Source organism: Alosa sapidissima, chromosome 15 (genome assembly GCF_018492685.1).
Source record: "Alosa sapidissima isolate fAloSap1 chromosome 15, fAloSap1.pri, whole genome shotgun sequence".
NCBI lineage: Eukaryota > Metazoa > Chordata > Actinopteri > Clupeiformes > Clupeidae > Alosa > Alosa sapidissima.
The window spans coordinates 23,041,995-23,061,878 of NC_055971.1; the positions used below are offsets into that span (position 1 = coordinate 23,041,995).

The 19,884-nt window shown below is 46.1% G+C and overlaps 2 protein-coding genes across 5 annotated transcripts in view; one reads left to right on the top strand and one right to left on the bottom strand.

Moving 5' to 3' along the window:
- Positions 1–12,838, top strand: part of git1 (G protein-coupled receptor kinase interacting ArfGAP 1) — a 28,152-nt gene extending 15,314 nt beyond the window's left edge. For 2 of the 4 annotated variants that reach the window (XM_042064718.1, XM_042064720.1), the window contains 9 exons: positions 455–566; positions 861–988; positions 4,257–4,409; positions 5,310–5,669; positions 7,444–7,521; positions 7,796–7,872; positions 8,232–8,399; positions 8,686–8,749; positions 8,963–12,838. In XM_042064718.1, coding sequence (XP_041920652.1) covers positions 455–566; positions 861–988; positions 4,257–4,409; positions 5,310–5,669; positions 7,444–7,521; positions 7,796–7,872; positions 8,232–8,399; positions 8,686–8,749; positions 8,963–9,178 — 1,356 coding nt within the window. In that variant the 3' untranslated portion in view covers positions 9,179–12,838. The remainder of the gene's footprint in view (positions 1–454; positions 567–860; positions 989–4,256; positions 4,410–5,309; positions 5,670–7,443; positions 7,522–7,795; positions 7,873–8,231; positions 8,400–8,685; positions 8,750–8,962) is intronic. The other 2 variants (XM_042064719.1, XM_042064721.1) reach the window with 1 other exon arrangement.
- Positions 12,839–13,760: 922 nt separating this feature from the next.
- On the bottom strand, positions 13,761–19,884 carry tp53i13 (tumor protein p53 inducible protein 13). The gene is made up of 9 exons (XM_042064727.1): positions 19,241–19,884; positions 19,069–19,140; positions 18,920–18,958; positions 18,622–18,680; positions 18,332–18,410; positions 18,057–18,185; positions 17,041–17,274; positions 15,261–16,080; positions 13,761–14,404 (listed from the first exon to the last, which is right to left on the bottom strand). The coding sequence occupies exons 1-9, from the start codon at positions 19,328–19,330 to the stop codon at positions 14,289–14,291; spliced, it is 1,638 nt and encodes a 545-aa protein (XP_041920661.1). The 5' UTR covers positions 19,331–19,884; the 3' UTR covers positions 13,761–14,288.

The following is a 19,884-nucleotide window of genomic DNA, read 5'->3' on the forward strand; positions in this document are numbered from 1 at the left end:
CATCTGCAGCCTCGTCTTGTCCCTGGGTGCCTCTCCTGGACACCACAGCACCAGCCTGAAGGGAGCTTATTTTAACATGGGATTGAATTAGGAGCGCTAGCCAGTTAGCACAACCAACGGGTTTCCAGCACTGCGCAAGTGCCAGCTTTAATAAGGGCTCAGCCTGCAGCAGGTCTGTGTTTGTGTTCGCTGAGGGCGCACTCAAGCTCACTCGCTCAGCCGCTGTGTAAACACTGGCGGCTCATGTTTTATGTCCTCCGCGACTCGGGTTTGTTGACTGGGTTCATGGGAGCAGGGGAAGCCTTGATGGGACGTGAGGATTCACTCGTTTTCTGTTGTCTTTCTTCCCCTTCTCCCCTCCCCTCTCTCACACTGTCTTCCACTCCCTCTCCCTCTCTCTCTCTCTCTCTCTCTCTCTCTCTACCTCTCTCTCTCTCTCTGTCTCTGCTCCCAGGGCCGTCAGAAGTTGGCGCGCTTCAACGCCCGTGAGTTTGCCACACTCATCATCGACATCCTGAGCGACGCCAAGAGGCGGCAGCAGGGCAAAGGCCTGAGCAGTCCCACTGGTGAGCAGCCTGGCTGGCCCATTACTGCGCCTGGGCCTGAGACAGGGGCGGGGGCGGGGGCGGGGGGGGGGGGGGGGGTGTACTGTGTATGCTCTTACAGAGAGAGATAATGCGATTGTAAAAATGAGATTATGGGATGTTTATGGGGCGTTAATGGAGGGATGGCTGGCTGTGGGAGGTTAATGTTGGGGTGTGTGTGTGTGTCAAGGGGGATGGGGGGAGAGTTGTTGGCATCAGCTGGCTCCGCCATCTTCTCCCCCACCCAACCTCCCCTCGATGTCTTTCCCCTCACAGAGGCACTGGAGCTGGACCAGGCGGACGACGACCAGCATGACTACGACAGCGTAGCCTCGGACGAGGACACGGACAGCGAGCTGGCCACGCAGAACAACAGCAACACGCAGCGCAACAACCGGGCCAAGGTGAGCAAGGGGCATGCGCCAGCACGCGCATGTCACGTCGCATTAGTCCGACACCAGGGGGTAGGACCACGCTGGACGCCAGCTGAGGCCTCCAGAGACGTCATCTGCATCTCTCAGTATTATACAACAGGGTGTGTATTGTGTAATGTGCAAGTATGGGCAGTGCCTCTGCTGACTGAGGTGTTCAGTAACTGAAGTGAAGAAATGGCTCGAGGTGTGAATGGTGCAATCCTCCATTATAATCCATTCTACTTATTGTCAAGCTTAACAGTCACAGCAATAGCATAGGTGGGTTAAACCGTTTCCATATAAAGAGTTAGAAGCTCCTGTGGGATTTTGCCTGTGTGGGAGCTCGCCTCTGTTGGCCTCACAACAGCAGCGTTGCTTGGTTGCTTGGAGGAATGATAACAGTCACCAGAGGAACAGTAAAAGGCACAGTCCTCGTTCATAATCCATTGCTTGTCAGCAAAATTCTCCGCACATTTCTCTAGCTGTCAGACTAGTGTGTGCGCTCAAAACTAAATAAATTTCATGGACAGTCCGTCGGTAAAAGGGAAACCAATGAAGTGCTTTGGATTGAGTCATACACTATTCCAGCCAATCATTACATTGCTTCAATAGCACGGAAGCTCTAAGTATAATTTAACAACAACCTTTTACCAGAACCAAGGACTGCACCTTATGCGTGTGCAGACCGAGACCAATTCTGAGGACCGCAGTATGCATTAAAAACCTGAACATCATATACTGGAGCCAGGTGGCGTGGCCTGTTGCGTAAGTCTCTGAAACTACAAAACGAGGCGTCTGCCACTCCACCACAGTGCACAGTTTAGAGCGTCATCTTGCCGCATCTTGTCCCAGCATGCTTTGCGAGGGTGATGGCGGCAGCGTAAGAGCATTTTTCCAGCGTGACCTCAGCGCCTCTTTCCCGCTGCTAATCAGTGGAGCATTGTTCGGCTTCTGGAGGGAGGAAGCGCCAAGAGAGCACGATCCCACTGGGTCAGGAAGTATCAGGCCTGCCACTGCGCAGAGCAGAGCAGCACCACACACACACACACACACGCACACACACACACACGCACACACACACACGCACCCATACACACACAGACGGACACACACACACGCACACACATACATACATACATACATGCATACAGAGATACACACACACTCACACACACACATACATACATGTATACAGATGCACACACACACCTTCAGAGGCTGTGTGCAGATCCAGCCTAAATGCAATCATCTCTCTGCCTTCAGTCTTTTGGGAGAACTAGTGTGGGTTTGGAGAGGGAAGGGATTATTTCCTGAGCTCTCTTTCTGTGTGTGTGTTTGTGTTTGTGTGTATTTTTATGTATATATTTACATTTGAGTGGGAAAAAGTGACAAAGTGAGAGCTAAGTGTTATCCCATGTGGGACAACTCAACTCAAATGTGTTCATCTAATGCATATGTTTTACAGTAAATTGAAACATTTGTGTATTGAAGATAGTGCTGATAGTGGCTTCACAAAATGTGCACTTTGACACACACACACACACACACACACACACGCCTATTCATTCCCTGCAGTGTATAAAATTATATAAAGTCCAGACTCCTCCTGTCTGAATTCCTTTTTTATTGTCACTGTTTATTCCTGTTTTGTTCTTTTGCTGCACCTTCACAAACTGCATAAAAACAAACCGTACTTGCTAAATCCCTGTGAGCTTTTAAATGAGGCAATCCTGACACTGAATTGCTGGAGTAGGCAAGATGTAGCCTCCAGACTTGGTGGTTTGGTGACTGATTAAAATTGCACCATTGCATTAGCCAGGTTAAATGGGTCAATCTGCAAGGAGATTGCATTTATGGATCCACATTCATCATGGTTTGGGCAAGCAGCCTGATCGCAAATGTAAAACAAATAGCCTCAGTGGCATACAAGTCTGGTGTGTGCCTGGTACACCATCCCAACAGCACTTCCACCCACACACACACACACACACACACGCACACGCACACACACGCACACGCACACTTATATCTGCCTCATATTAGGATGAATGTGCTGCACCATGCTAGGGTGATTTGCCTGTGATAGTGTTGATGCTGGGGCTCAGTTTTAGTGTTGTCTTGCATGCTTCACTATTTTTACTGCCATTGATTCTCCAGCAGGAGAAGACATTTGTGTAGGAAGCTGTTGGTCGTGTTTTTTCTTGTTTTTTCTACAATTTTTGGCTGCCCACTCGCGTGGTCTCATTTGTATATTTGTGTGTGTAGAATTCTAGGGTATTCTCACTGTATTCTGATGTGTTCATATGTTACTTCTGTGCGTAGTATACAACGGGTAGAGGTCCATTGTACATAACTGTGCCTTAGGCCTGTGTACCAGCAGGAAGGTCATACAGCCCAGTGTTTAGGAACATCCGAGGAAAATCAGTGATAACATGGGCCGAGGGAGACGGCATGTTGTTCTGTTCGGGCTAGTATCTCCATCTGGTCAGAGCCGTTTTTTGTACACTGGTTGGCACCTGCCACGTTGGCATGATTGACGTTTGTATGTTTTAGTATAACAGGCTTTGTCTTAGGTTTTGACTCTGAGACGGATCGAGGAAGCGACTCGAGGAGCATCTTCTGTCGGGAAGTTCAGTAGCCGCTTCTAATAACAACTGTTAGACTCTATGCAGTTTTACTGTTCGAGACTTAGCCTGTGTTCTGTTATTCATTATTGTACCATCTACAATAAATCATCATCTAATCGCCGATCCTGATCCAGCAGTCAAGCTTTATTGACCATCTTCAATACAGACTTAAGAACTAAAACACAACGCAACAACTAGGGAATCCTGTGACGGAGTACCATCACTACAGTTGAGTATGCGCTCTGACTGCCATACCAACGGGCCTGGCTCTTTGGCATTGCGGGCAAGCAGCAGGTTTAGTGCCCGGAGACCCGGGTTCAAGACTGGATGGGGTCATTGCTCTCTCCCTTCGCTACAAATCCAACATGTGTATGTGTAGAGTATGGACTCGTGTGTGTGTGTGTGTTTGTGTGTTTGTGTGTGTGTGTGTGTGTGTGTGTGTGTAGTATGGACTCATTTGTATATTTGTGTGTGTGTGTGTGTGTGTAGAGTATGGACTCATTTGTATATTTGTGTGTGTGTGTGTGTGTAGAATATGGACTCATTTGTATATTTGTGTGTGTGTGTATGTAGTGTATGGAGTCATTTGTATATTTGTTTGTGTGTGTGTGTGTGTGTGTGTGTGTATGTAGAGTATGGACTCATCAGATCTGTCGGACGGGCCCATCACCCTGCAGGAGTATCTGGAGGTAAAGAAGGCCCTGGCGTCCTCTGAAGCCAAAGTCCAGCAGCTCATGAAGGTCAACAACAATCTGAGCGAGGAGCTGCGCCGACTCCAGAAGGAGGTACACAAGACACACACACACACACTCACCATATATCCTACTCCAGCTCCCTGAACTCACAGATTCATCACACAAGCACACGCACACACGCATACTGACTGACTGTCACATGTTTGCCACAGGACTGAATACACTGCTTTCACTGAAAGATGACATCCTTTTTATTTTTCATATGAGGCAGGCTCAGAATATTGGTCCAGTCCACACGCACACATCACTCACTTAATAGAGCGATTTGTCATCATTGTTTGCTAGTGTGTGTTTCTGTTACCCTGCTGATATATGTGAAGCCATTTCCAGTCCACCATGGTCAGTCCCATTCCACCGTGCCATTTGTCTTCTGTGCCACCACTGGCGTCTCTGTCTGTATTGACGTCTTCACCACCACCACCGCGGCTCGTCTGTTTGTGAAGCGGCCATTATTCACACACTCAATGCCCTCTGTGTGGAGGGACCCAGGGGCATATTCTCAACCTAATGAACAGCATGGAACGGGACGCATAATAGTGGCCACGTGCACCTCTGTACCCGAGAAGAGAAGACCCACCCCCCACCCCCCCACCCCCCTCTAAAGCATGCCAGTGGCCCTTATCCCCCCCCTCCCCAACCTGAATGCAGCCACCCTGAGTGAACATCTATCTAATACCCCCCACCCCACCCCCACTGTTCCAACGTCCGTTGTTCCAGCCTTGTTCCCCCTGTCGGTTTGACTGTCGGGTTTGAGGCCTCGCCACATTGCCTGTGTGACAGCATGTAGGACCGTTGCCCTCATCCTGGTGTTGTGTTTGACTGATGTGTGACCCAAGGTGACCTCCCACCCCCTTACCTTCCCCTCCTTGCCCCCTCCCCCCATCCCACCCCACCCCCCCCTGAACCCTGAACCCTGACCCTCTCCTGTAGATCACGCGGATGCAGACGGAGAACAGCACGCTGCGGGGGTGTCAGGCCGGCGGGACGGCCATGTCGGGAGCAGGGGGCAGCGGCGCGGGGCTCTGGTCGGCCGGGGGGATGCGGACGGGTGGGGGAGGGGGAATGGGCAGCGGAGGAGGAGGGATGGGCATAGCGGGCGGAGGGGGAGCCGGGGGCATGGGTCTGGGTTGCACCATCACCAGCACCAACGCCACCACCACCGCCACCGGCATGCCCCTCCGCCGGGACCGGCAGGCCTTCTCCATGTACGAGCCCGGCGCCGCTGCCCCCAAGCCCTTCAGCCCCGCAGACTCCCAGTCCGGCCGCCTGCAGTCCCTCAACCCCTCCAGTGTAAGTGTGACCTCATAAACCGGCCCGGGAATGACCGTAGCGCACTCACAGCAGGCCTGGCCCTCTCACACTGTCTTCCACTCTCTCTCTCTCTCTCCCTCTCCCTCTCCCTCTCCCTCTCTCTCTCTCTCTCTCTCTCTCTCTCTCTCTCTCTCAGTCCTTCAGTAGGTCTTTTTTCTTCTCCGCATTCTGCTTCGTATCGTCTCGTGTCGTGTCTGGTTCCTCCCTTTCTTGGCCCCAGTCTGGGCCTTTACTCAAGTGTTGTTGTTGCTGCTGCTGTTGCTTCTGCCCCTGCTGCTTAGCTAACCTGAGCCACTCACACTAGTCACCCCTCAAACATACACACACACACACACACACACACACACACACACACACACACACACACACCACACACACACACACATGTGTGGTTGTCTCGGCTAACTCACTAGCTCTTCACTATCTCTCACTATGCACTGCCTGCACAGACCTCCAGAACTGTCTTTCTCTACTACAGTTTCAGGAAGTGTCCTAGACAGGAGAAGGCGTCCTGGATGACGGAGGTCTTGTTTGATGTTTTGATGTTGTACAGTTGAACTCGCCAAGAGAGACCACACTCTTGAGCAGCCCTGTGGAACTTTCGTTCCTGGCCTCTCCTGCATGTCCATCGGGCAGATGAAAGCCATTGGTGACAGACCCCTGACCCCTCTGGCAGTGTTGAAGTAGCACTCTCCTGCTCATCGGCAGCTGTGGTCAGCTGGGCCCATAGAAGTCATAGTCCAACTCCCATCCTGTTTGTCTCATCTGTCTCGTCTGTCCATCAAACTGTTCACTGAAACCACACCCTCACATTTATTATCACGTCCATTATCTCTTGCATCCATGAGATGTATGTGTTCTCAGACGTTATTCTTGGGTTAGCATTTACCTGATAATGTCTCACAAAGTCGCCATGTGTCTTTCCATGTACATTGTTTGTTGGTACATGACTTGCATGGTAACCTTGATATTTATGCTTTATGATATTTATGATTTATGAAGTTTTCAATTATGATGTCAACTGCCAATTGTGTTTGTCTAAAGCATTCAGAGGCGGATGTGATGAAATGTGCGACTTCAAGAGAGTAGTGAGTTATGTAACCACAAGGTGGCGTTAGAGGTCTACAATTGAGTGATTCACAAGTATACTGTAAAAGTCCTTCAGTGGTATTAAATGGTTGAGAGAGATCTACCAGGTGCCCCTCTTTATATATATGTGTGTGTATGTGTGTCTGTGTGTGTGTACTTTTCTCTTATCTGGTAGTAGTCTAGAAGCTTACTTACTGAGTTTAACAAGGGGAGTAAAAATACTTCACTACTGGAAAACCAGTCAAGCGCTGAACCTCCTAAGACATGCGTCTTCCCAAGACATGGGTCTGTAGATTGACAAGTAGAAATCACTCTAAGTTTATTTGTTAGACTTTGGTCTATAATGATTCCATAAGCCCTTAAATAAATCTGTTTTAGAATCTTTTGTCTTGACCCTGAGACTGCAGCGCTTGGCTGGCATCACCAGACTGGTTTTACTTCTGTTTCTGTGTCTTAAGCACAACTGAAGCGGCTGCTCTCTCTCCTCTTCCTCTAATGCTTACTCATCTTGGCATTTCTTCTGCGCTCTCGCTCTCTCTCTCTCTCTCTCTCTCTCTCTCTCTCTCTCTCTCTCTCTCTTTCTCTTTCTCTTTCTCTCTATCTGTGTGTTAATTAATATCATGTACCTCACTGACTCCTGTTTATCCTCCTCCTGACCTCTCAGGTGCGGAAGGGCCCAGGTGGCCCCAGTCCCTACGGAGGCCAGCATCTCTCAGCCTCCACTGAGGTGGGCAGGTACATGGTGAGTGTCTGTTGCTGACCCCAGCATCTGTGCTTGCATGTCCTTCACTAAGCTCTGTAGACATACATGGAGTGTCTTCAAATATGGATATACTATGAACAAAGTCTATTTATTGTTGGCTAAATAGTATCGTTGTCTGTATAGTGTACTGCAAAAAAAAATCCTTTTATGTGTGAACACACTTTTTCCTTTTATACAGCCAATAAAAGTTGATTCTGATTAGTGGAGTTCTTTTAGACATGTAGATCATTGCCCTTTGCTCGTCTGTTATCAGGTCCCCAAATCAGAGAAGCACGGTAGCGGCACGGACAGTGACTATGACAACACCCAAACATACGACGTCTCACTAGGGTGTGTTGGCAACTATCCCTTCAGCAATGCACCATCAGATTTGATCATGTTTTTTTTTTTTGTTTTTTTTTTTTGCTTTGTTTAGCAAAGTATATTAGTGTATTATAGCATGTTTAACATTAGTGTATTATAGCATGTTTAACATTAGTGTATTATAGCGTGTTTAACATTAGTGTATTATAGTGTGTTTAACATTAGTGTATTATAGCGTGTAGTGTGTTTAACATTAGTGTATTATAGTGTGTTTAACATTAGTGTATTATAGCGTGTAGTGTCTTTAACATTAGTGTATTATAGTGTGTTTTAAATGAGATGTTGGGTGTGTTTTGAATGTGTGTGTTTGGTTCTTTGTATGTTTGCAGGGCGGGCCGCAGTAGTGAAGAGGAGAGCCGCACCGAGCTGGACGAGGAAGGGGGTGAGCCGGACCCCACGCTGCCCTGCACGGAGGACGTCATCCTGAAGACGGAGCAGGTGACCAAGAACATCCAGGAGCTGCTGAGAGCCGCCCAGGAGTTCAAACATGACAGGTAACACCACAGAAGTAGCAATCGCTATCGAAAGTGCCCATTGGTGTTTTTTGTAGTGATTTTATTGCTAGCCAAATTTCATGGGGCATCATTGATTTGGCTCCATTTTAATGTCATTTGATGAAACAACAGGCCAATGAAAACCACCAGTAGTGTTAATAGGGATGATAAAAATGTGCAGAACAAACAACCATTTAAGAACTTCTCCCCATTAAATGCAAGCGTGATTCTCACGGGGTTTGAGTTCACAAGAGTGTTTGTTGTAATGTTGTTTGTTTGTCCACAGTTTTGTCCCATGTTCTGAGAAGATACACACAGCAGTCACAGAAATGGCCTCTCTTTTCCCTAAGGTAGGTACCAGCATCATTAAGAGCCTTTATTTATTCTCTTTTATTATACAGTCACTTCCTATTGGAGTCATCTTCTGTTTCTTGCCACTCTTGTCTTACCTGCAACAACCTCACTTTTATCTGTCTTGTTCTTTGTTTAATGTCTGCTGCCTTTTTCCTTCTCTACTTCATCTTTGTTGTCTATCTCTTTCTCTCTTTCTTCCCCTCTCCCAGCGGCCTGCGCTGGATGCGGTGCGCGGCTCGCTGCGTCTCCTGTTGGCCAGCGCATCACGGTTGCAGGTGGAGTGCCGCAAGGCCGCGCCCTCAGACCCTTCCGCCGTCACCGTGGACTACCAGCTCCTCACGCAGCAGGTCATTCAGTGTGCCTACGACATCGCCAAGGCCGCCAAGCAGCTGGTCACCATCACCACCCGTGAGAAGAAGCAGTGAGGCAGCCCCGCCAACAGGGGGCAGCCAAAGGGTTTTGGGGGATGGGGAAGGGGAGGGGTGAGCAGAAGGAGAGATGGAGAGAAGAGGAAACACTCGTGACTGACAGACAGAGAGAGAACTGCAGGAAGAGAGAAAATGGGGGTAGAAAGGGCAGTAGCTGTGTGAGGAGCTGGGAATGGGGGGAGAGATGGAAAGAGTGTCCTGAATGGAGAGAGAGAGAGAGAAGAAGGGATGCGAGGAGCGAAAAAAAGAAAAACATAATCATGACGCTAAATGCAGCTATCACTACAGATGGGGTGGGGAGGGAGAGGCAGAGGACTGCCAGCGCAGGCACTCGAGGATGCGGAGACGGCACGGCACACAAGAGGCAGAAACCCCCCCCCCCCCCCCAAACGGGTCGGCTCTTAATCATCTCACTGAATCTCACTCGACCACTCGGTCCCGATCCGTTCTGTAGGTGGGATCCGTTCCACCGCGCCCCAAAAAACACTTACAAGACTCTCTCTTTCCACACACACACACACACACACACACACACACACACACACACACACACACACACACACACACACACAAGCATGCTGGCTCGCTCACAGCCTGACTCTGGGGGCCAGGGCACAGACACTGCATCTCTTTGGGGCCACAGACAGACAAGCACTCCCAGTCACACTAAAGAGAAGCGCAGTTACGGGCCCCCACTGGTGCAGAGTGTGTGCATCTGGGTGTGTGTGTGTGTGTGTGTGTGTGTGTGTGTGTGTTTCCTGGCATTGTTGAGGGTGGGAGGTTTGTCACCATTTTATTTTGTCTTTTTATTTCTGTTGTTCTCTTTATTGATGCCGTTCCGTTGGCCTGTACCTCTTGGGACAAAATGTACTGACTTTGAAAAAAAGCAGACACTTACACTGGAATTGTTATTGTATTATTATTGTTATTATTACTATAGTTTTGTATTATTGTTACTGTTTATCGATGCTATTGTTTCTTTTGTTTGTTTTTTGACTGACTGTATCACTGAGGATTTGTTTGTTTGTGTTATTTTTCTCTTCAATCTTCATTTGGGTTTCATAGTCAAGAGTTGGACAGGGAGGTGGTAGCGGAGTCTCAAGATGGGGACATTTCCCAGTCGGCCTCTGCTTCCTATGTCCTGTATCTCGGCCACACTAACCTGTGAGAGGACGCTCAAAGTTCAGTGGAACACTCCCATTCCTGCAGAGAGACATTGTGGTGGAGTTTCTGTTGATTTATTATTTTGTTTGTTTGTTTGTTTTCTGTTCTGTTGGTTCATTTTAGTTTTATTCGTTATGTATTCAGTACGTGTTTGTTATTTGACATGCGGTTGAACAATAGCCAAAGGAGAAAGGGGAATGGGTCGGATATTTCTCATGTCAACGTCTCCCCCTTTTGAGCACAAGGACAATGGTTTCTGTATGGTCTTAGGAGGAAAAGAAAAACAAAACACTAGCAATTGATGTCAGAAGCATTATGTTACACTCAGAAGAGACCACAGCACTAGCTACACTGATAGGACGCTCATCTCAAAATCCATAACATAACGGGATCATTTTAAACCGGTAGATTTACTTGTCTAGTTGTACGCTGGTTAGTCTTATCTGCCTTGTAGTGCAAGCAAGATTGGGAGCAGTGAACATTTGTATTTTTAGTTGTTGTTTTTTTCTGTTCTTTTCTTCTGGAACCCTTTGCCTTCTTTGTGTCTAGCCAAGTGAACGTGGCCGTTTTTTTGTGGGAACTCTTTACTGTCATTTTCGCTCCTATCACCAGGACCACAAGCCTCCTCTGACTGGGCTTTCACTGCAACAGAGTTTCAACTCCCTTAAAGCACACACAAGTCTGCCACATCAGCATGGACATGAATGAAATGTACGTCAGAGATAATCCAGTCCTTGCATTCGTTTCTTGAATGAACTTTTAAAAAAGAGACGATAGGGGAAAAAAAATAAGCTAAAAACGCAAGTGAATGTTAATGGAGAGAGGCGCCTGCTGTAGCTCCCTTGCTGGGAGCAAAGGTCACCTCCTTACAGAGCAGAAATAGCCTGTTTGCTGCCCTCTGGAGAAACCTTTTTGAAACAATCTTCCTTAAATTGTGAACTTCTGTGTGCCAGACTGTTTCCCCTTTTTTGTTTTTGCGACACTGATTGAGTCATCTGTAAAAGGTTGCATTGTCACCTGAGGGGAACAGATTGGAGTTTGTTTGCCCATTCGAGAAAAATTCAGCTGTGTGTTGATAGAAGGTGGATCATGATCGTCATACAGCCATGCTCATTCACACCCATGTGGTCCCCATTAGCACTGCAGCTATTGGTATCTCAGTTAGGCACTTCTAGACGAGTTCAGTATTGCAACATTAAGATAAAGAATTTGTTTTTCTCCTTTTTTTGTTCTAAAGACAGTCATTCAAAATGGCCTTAAGATCTTGCTGTGCTTCTCATGTCTTCCGTCAGCCAATTAATCCTATACAGTCTTCTTTCCTGCCAAATTCTGAGCTTATTTTCAAAGTTTTTTTTTTTTTTTTTTTGCTGTTTTCTACATGTAGGGAATGCGACTTGTGTCCTTTTGATTTTCATCTTCCTTATAAATCAGTGTCAAAATGTAAAGAAAGATTGTCTTAGAGAAAATATATGATCATTATTGCCTTTGCACATCTGCTAGTTTAGCTGTACCTTTGGCCACCTCATGCCTGGAGTTCATTGGCTCTGCACCCCCGCTACGATGATAATGTATGATTGGCCTGGACGTCTTCCCCTGCTTCCTTCTTTACCTCCCATGAACAAAACCATATAGAATAGAGACATATATAAATATATGAGACTTATATTTTCACAATATTTTTTAATCAAGCTAAATGTTTAAAATATGTTTTCTTGTTTTGGGGAGATCTTTTACCTCTTTCTTTGTTTGCCTTGGTGGACCTCGGGGCTAGAGTTAGGGGTCTGGATCGAGGTCCACCACAGGTGAAGCACTAATCATCTCACCGCCATGGGACAGTGGTTGCCCCCTACCCCACCTTCTTATTCCCCAACCTACTCTGGGGTGCGTTTCCCAAAGCCATAGTTGCTAACTAAGTTAGCAACTTTTGTTGGTTGCAATCCAATTTCTCATTGCCAACCAACTAAGTTGCTAACAGGTTAGCAACTATGGTTTTGGGAAACGCACCCCTGGTGGATAGTTCATGTCCAGTGACTGAGCTAATGGGATTATCTTAGATAGGCGGTAAGAGGCCTTGAAATTAGTCTGTGTCTGTGGGCTCAAGGAGCTGACAAAAATGGTCGGTTAGACAGTACGTCGGTCAGTCTGATGTGACACAGGGGCAAGACATCTCAGCTGTGGAAAACAGCCCCGTTCCACACACCCCAGCTGGCCCCGTCTCATCAACTCCCCACACACACACTCACATACATCCCCCCGTGCAGACAGGTGCACTGCACTTCACGCTTTCACTGTTTCCTGTGTGTGCATCTATCTCACAGCTCTTCTAGTGGGAGAAACATGACATGGTGATGGGAGAAACTCTTCACGCAGAGGTGAACTGTACAAAATAAAAACAAAACATAGAAACAACTCAAGATGAAGCAAAAACAACGGAATCTTAATAGAAACTCGTAAGCTGTACATTTGTAATAAATAAACAAACAAGCAAAAAAAAAAAACACTCTTAATTGTCTGCCACTGGAGTCATTTATTTAGTGTGTTTGAGTTGACCTAAGCCAGCCACCCCTACAATGTAACAGATTCAACGGACTCACTCGGCCCAGCCAAGGTTTCAAGCTCTTTCACATAGGAGTGTTTGAGAACCTTTAAAATATACAGCTGCCACTGCTCTATTTCAGCTGGCTCTTTCCCAGGTGGTTTCAGGCAGCTTGTGAACTTGTATAACAATAGGCTTTGTGAAACCTCAGCTAAACCTGTGGCTTCAGCACGCCGTCCAAACCAGAGACATGAGTAATGAGTCCAGCCCCTTCAACTGTGAAGTTCTTGACACCAAGGGTTATGGAAAGTGTTTTGTCTGAAATCTATTTCTTTGAGATGTCATACTGTTTGTGTTTAAACAAATATATGAACAAGGGAAAATACACATCAGTAATAAAGACTTCCAACTTCCAAGAAACTCCTTGAAACTATAGAAGCACCAACAGCAGCGTGGCTGGCATTGATCAAAGCTTGCTTGGATGTTAACGTTTGTCTTTTGGCAATAAAGCAAAAGCTTTTCTAACATTTTTAAGGGGTCTGTGCCAGACCACAAAGCTACATAGTCAGCAGCTTTGGTGGTTAGTGAAAAACGACATGTGTTTATTGGTCCTTCACATTATCATACACCATCAAAATGGATTTGAGTATGATTCCAAAGCCAACTGCCTATAAAAACATACCACAAAAAGTGGGAAATTGATGCATACTGTTGCCTTAAACATTGCAACTGCCTGCTTACTAAACAGTCTGGGGCTAGGTCATCTGAATTTACTCAAAAAGCCTGTGGGTCTGACAAACAACTACACTGTTTTTGTAGTGGGAACAAACTAAACATGCCATGTTCTTTTAACACAAACTATTTAATATAGACAAAAAAGTCACAACAAAACCCATTAAATATACTAAAACAAAGGGTTACATGTGCTTATAACAAATAAGCAATAAAACATTTGTACCTTTGGCAGAGAACAGAACCTTTGGTGCTCAGGGTTTACTAAACCCAACCAGTTCATTGTTAGTGAACTTGAACAAGAATTATAGGCTACTATATTGTATGTTACTGAGGGTATGGTTGCTAGCGGGAAAGAGAGAAGAGAACCGGGCACCAACGCCCTGTATACCACTGCTGTATAATAATAAGACAAGTCATGTCTGCCTGGATACTGTTTATACAAACATCCTCCAAACATCTTCCAGACTGAAATACTGAGGTACTATCATCACTTAAGTGTTGCCGCACGCAGGATACAAAATTATAGTGCACTCTGCTTCAACAGTTCTGGGTTCAAGTCTATGAAAGAGAAGGGTCTGTCTCTGGGCTTGGTTTCAGAAGTCATCATTCATCACTCGGCCCAGAGGAGTCCCTGTCAATGAAGAGAGGAGGGAGGAGGAAGAGGAAGGCTAGTTAGTCGGAGTCCTCTTCTGTGCTTGAGATGGTTATGAGAGGAGCTTCCTGTCTGCGGCCAGCTCCAACCCTTCTCTTCCTCCGGCCTGCCAGTTTCAGCCTCCGTCGGACCACATCTGCAACACAAGTATCAAACGTGAGCCACGTCTGACTTTGAAGAGTCCCGAAGTCTACAAATCTGAAAATCCCCAAACATTTACAAACTTGCTCCAAACTTACAAATGGTTTTGAAGCATGGTACTCTACATTTTGTATTCAACTGTTATCCAAAAGATGTTTGGAGTTTCTACGGTCATGTCAACATAGTGGAAAGGAATTTAGCTTCATGTTGCTCTTACAACAGATAAAAACAGAAACATCAATCAGACATAAAATACAATCAGACATAAAATGCTTATTGGTACATTTGTTTGTAAAATGTAACATTTGTTACATGTCTGTTGCTAGCTACATGCACCAATGTGCCTTATCTTCAAAGTGCTCAAGCATGGAAGGTGTAGTAACCTCAGGATGTGTACTGCTCCTGAAGTGAGATAGCTGTGGAATTTCCACCCCAAGGGAAGGAGTTTAAACAGACTTTCTAATGAGGAGACACAGCATTCAGAAAAATCCTCCATAGAAATGCATGGGGTTAGTTTGTAACGGCAATATGGCAGTTGTCTACACATATCCCGCCCCTTCCGCGGCAAAAAAGTCGACATGTGAATACATTGTGCCAATCACGTGGTGTGTTGTGAAAGCACTGGGCCAATCATGTGTTGTGATCTTGCAGCTGGAGCAAGGTTGGTGTGGTGAAGCCTTGTGCACGCGCATTTCTGCCCGAAAAGTGTCCAAAAAGCATTGCAATATGGCCGCCGAGTGGAGGGACTTGTCTTAAAGGACTTTGGTTTAAATGTCTGTGGCGATGCACATCATGTTTACCACAGAGTGTGTGTGTGTGTGTGTGTGTGTGTGGTTAACATGTGCCTGTACCTGCCACACTGTCGTAGTCCTGTGTCCTGTCATGCCAGTAGAGGCTGGGCATGGTGCGCCAGTGGCGGTAGAGGCGTGTGTGCAGCACCGACAGCGTGAGCAGCACAAGCAGGAAGCCCAGCGCCGCCGCCGCCCATACCGCATCGTCTGTGCGCGCCATGGGCCGCCGGTCACCTGCCACCGACCCCCTGCCCGCCACCCCAACCCCTACCGCAGGGGCCTCCGTCTCCCTCTCCTTCAGTCGCTGCTGCTCCTCAGTGTCCTCTCTTACCCGCTGCCTGGGGCTGGAGTCCCCACTCGAACCCCTCCCTGCGCCTGCCTTCCTGTGGGTCTGCCCGTGCGAGAGTGTGTGTGAGTAGTGTGTGCGGCTTCTCGTATTTTCAGCACTCGTCACTTTCCCCTGCTCCCATCCTCCGCCTCCTCCTTCTCCTCCAGTCTGGGAATGTCCTTCCTGCTCCTGAGTCCCAGGCGCCTCCGCCTTCTTTGGTTCTCCTGCGCCCACCTTTGTCTCCGCAGGTGGGCTGACGTTAGCCGCTGCCGTTCGGGGTCTTGCAGTGCTCTGCACTGGCACGGCTGCTGCAGCAGTGCGTTTGGTTTCCACTGTAGCGTGTGTGAACGTATCATTCAGTTTGCTGGGCAGAGTGCCGTGGAGGTCAGTCTCATTGTTGAGCTGTGCGTGGGACTCTTCTGGATGGTACTCCTCTCGCGCTGGAAGTGCAGCTCTCCTTTCTCTTTTTTGAATCCTTCCGTCTTTATCTTCCCTCCGGATCACTCCATCCTTGTGATGGGAGAGGGTCTGTTCACAACAACTCTTAAGATTCTGCAAAATGGGCAGAAATAAAAACATTAAAAAAACCACAGACACGCATATACACACACACACACACACACATATACCAAACAAGTTTGGCTTATAAATATCTGGCAGAATTTCATTCCAAATGGTGACATTGTTTTGTTCATTGTGAGGAGGGAAAAAAGAATAATGGTTTTGTATTCTCTACAATGTTATTCTATGTCAATTCTACATGTCTGATTATGTTTTGCTTAAAAATGTATCCTTCCTGTTTTCTTCCAGATAAGATGCTGATAAGCCCGTATCCTGATAGTCTATGCTCTAGAAATACACCTCAAATCAATAAACGTATAGGTCTTAGCCAGGCCAGATCAAAGTGTGAAAAAAAGTGTAGCCACATAAAGAGTAGTCTGTAGCTTTTCCGTCAAAATCTACATGAAAGGAAATGTGTTTCATTGTTTCAGTCATTCAACATCAGTGCATTGTGATGCAAAAACAATATACACACGGCTCATATTGTAACTGTCTTCAATTCATGCCTTTATAATAACTACAAAAGGTATGAAAAGCAGAAATGACACACTACACTTTTAAGCCCATTTTGAGTGTCAGGTTGTGTACAAGTAATGGATTGTCTATTTAAACAATCCATTTCCTTGGGGAGAACTAATACCCACTGTTCATGATATGTCCCACTTTGTAGGATGATGCTGAGATAGCATGTCATGCCAAAACAAAAGCATTAAAAAAAGTTGTCATAGAGGTCAGAAGAAACGTTATTATGTTAACATAAACATCTTGCGTGCAAACATAGAAATATATGGCTCTGAGCTCAGATTAACTATGCAGCAAATCTCATTTTATATCCACACCATGTTTCTGAACAGGCACTATTGAGACATGACCGACAAAGCATTTTAGGACTGCCCCAAATGTAGATATTTGACCCTTCTCCTGTTGACTTGTCACTTATCAGCTCTTTACCTTTAACCAATCTATTTGGGATGTGGTTTCATGCGTGTCCTGTGCAGTATCCTTTTCCCTGTGCAGAGGGGCCGCGTGTGTCAACAGCAGGCTGTAGCGCACTCTCCGACTCCGCTCTGGGTCACTGTGCTGCTGCGGGCGGTTGGAAGATACCGAGACTAGCCAGTCACAGACCTCAGGGGCAGTTACGTGGGACATCTCCAGTGTTCGACCCCAAGAGACCAATGCCACAGGCTGTGGGAAAGAGGAGATAAAATAGCCCATAGAGTGAGTGACAATGCAATAAAAGATTGCTAGTCTCCAGGCGTTTTTATTGTGCTCTCCCATTACATCTGAGTCAGTATCCTGGAAGCTGTCAAATTTATTGTGGCAACAACTTCCTTAAAACTGAAGATATCTGAACTTCCTTCCTGTCCAACTTGTTTGTGTGACTGGTGATCGTGGGAAAGAAGGCACTTGTGTACATCTTCATAGATGTTACATTAAAGACCCCAACAGTTCAAATTATTTTAACTTTGTCGCACAGCGTTTCACGTCGCCAGTGGCTATTTCACCTGTGCTCTCTGAATTACATTCACATTCCACGGTCTTCGTTGCTAGTGTAAGAGGAGATTTATTGTTTAATTCATATCCGTGGTTATTGTTTGTTCCATGTTAAAAAGCTAGGTGGAATTATATGACCTGTCACTATGGGGCAGAAGGTTATAGATAGGTGATGTGGTTATTGGAGTAGAGGAGAGTGTGTTTTGGCTTGGCGGAGGTGATTCTTAAACTTGAGACGTGTTCAAGAAGCGGTCCGGTTCCTCGTGCTTATTTCTACTCACGACCCCATCTAAATATATATACCGTAGATATATTCTGGATCAACTTGTAATAGCCAGTAGGCTTATTACACTAGTCAACTGCAGTCCCCTATGTCATCAGAGTCCCCCATCACCAGTGTTTTGAACAATACAAACAATAAAATAACTTCTCACTCACAAACAAAGTGGTACGTGGGATTTTACATGTCCTACCCTGTGGGTGCTGAGCCAGGGGTGGGTTGTCACGATGTAACCAGGCAGGCAAGACTGCACCAGCGCAGTCACACGAGCTCGCTGCCGCTCAGGAGCGCAAGGATGATGCAGGGCTACAATTGAGCCATGCTACGCACATGCACACACACACAGAGAAAGAGAGAAGTGAACAAATAAGTCTTCATACAACATATACTGTACAGGTGTTGTGTACTGGGTATAATATAAATATAAACTTGAGATCAGTTTGTCTATGGTCTGTTGTTTTGACCCACCTGGAGGTTGTTCAGCCAGCGCTGAGGTGGGCAGTACAGGTAAACACCAGGCTGCGCTCCCACAGGCCTGTGGTCTCCCCTACAAACAACAAAAACAGACTAAAGATATAGCAACTATAACCTATGTTATAGTTGATAACATATTACATATTCAGTTTCCTTTAAAGTAAGTAAATAGCCTACTTGTTAAAATATTTGTTCGAAATGCTGAATGAAGAGACAAACTAGACTAGAGCGTCTACAGCTGGTAAATGTATTTCGGGTCATTTGAGTTAAGCAATGGCTCTCACCTGTTTGGAATAGTAGCATTATATATGATGGCTGTGTCCATGCACACATGCTTAGCGGGCTGGAGAGGGGAAAAGGACAGGTGGTAAATATAACCCAGTTATGCAGAGCCTAAATAGGTTAGGCCAGGCTACACAATTTCGTCAAACCTGCACAACCATAGTGACGTGATTTTGCTGAGTGAGGGTGAACCTGTTAGTAGTTGTGTTGGATTATATTGATGTGTCAAAGGTTATGAACTAAATTCTGCAAACTCATCAAGTTGTAGCCTACCGCATGCTAACTTGAAAAGTAGCCTACCTGTAAAGGTGGTGGAGACTTCTGAACAACATGCTGTTTCTGCAAAGAGTGGAAAAAAACATAACCCTCTTAACACATTTTTGAACGACCAAAGACAACTAACAGCACATGTTACCTTTAGGATAGCCCATTTGCAAAAGGGCAATTACCTGATTAGAATCTTCAAAATACGGCTCAGAGCAATATAACAGTGAACGCGGCAAATCTCGCTCCAGCTGAAACTGTATCACACAAAGCCCATTAGCAACATTTTGTAACAACGTTTCACTAACAAAAATATAGCCCATACAAAACGCGCCTTGGTAAAATGGAGAATACTACCTTGCCATTGTCACACAATTGCCAGGCTAGTGCCGACTGGCAACATGTCCAACAAAGTCCAGTCAACAGGATTATCACTTGTGGAGTCATAGCTTCCAGTTAGAAGACAATAAAATAGTGAAGACATCTAAGCACACGTGAAGTTACACTAACGTTACAAACGCCACAGGATTAGTAGGTCATTACCAACACTAACTATTTAAGACGTCTAAAATTATAAAACTTAAAAGGGTTATAGGCTAAGCCAGGTCCACGACTACAGTGTTCGATTCGTATGAACATGACTCACTTTCTTAAACGAAGTTTAGGCTAATCTAAGACACGCGCACGCGTTTTTAAACGCGTATAACATAATGAGTAGCCTATAACGTCAAGCATTTGCAACTGGCAAAACGATGGGAAAATGAAATAATCTGAAATGCATCATTTTGAAAGATATGTAGGCTAAAATGCGTTCATCATCCGGAGCTCTTGTGTGTCAAACTTTTCTCGACTTCAGTCATGTTGCAATAGGCTTCTGGTCATTCTGTGTTTACAGATTTAGACGCGACATAAACGTGAGAAATCACTGAATATGCTGGGCACGTAGCTAACGCAACTAGGCTACGTAATTTTTCACTTCCTCTGTGTCAACTCTTGTTGTA

Excerpts from the sequence above, each read along its gene's own strand:
- tp53i13 (XM_042064727.1), bottom strand. The coding sequence starts at position 19,330 with ATGACTCCACAAGTGATAATCCTGTTGACTGGACTTTGTTGGACATGT. Across the intron at positions 18,186-18,331 it reads GCTGGCTGAACAACCTCCAG|CATGGCTCAATTGTAGCCCT; the intron begins GTGGGTCAAAAC and ends GCATGTGCGTAG. Across the intron at positions 14,405-15,260 it reads GGACTACGACAGTGTGGCAG|ATGTGGTCCGACGGAGGCTG; the intron begins GTACAGGCACAT and ends CTTGTGTTGCAG.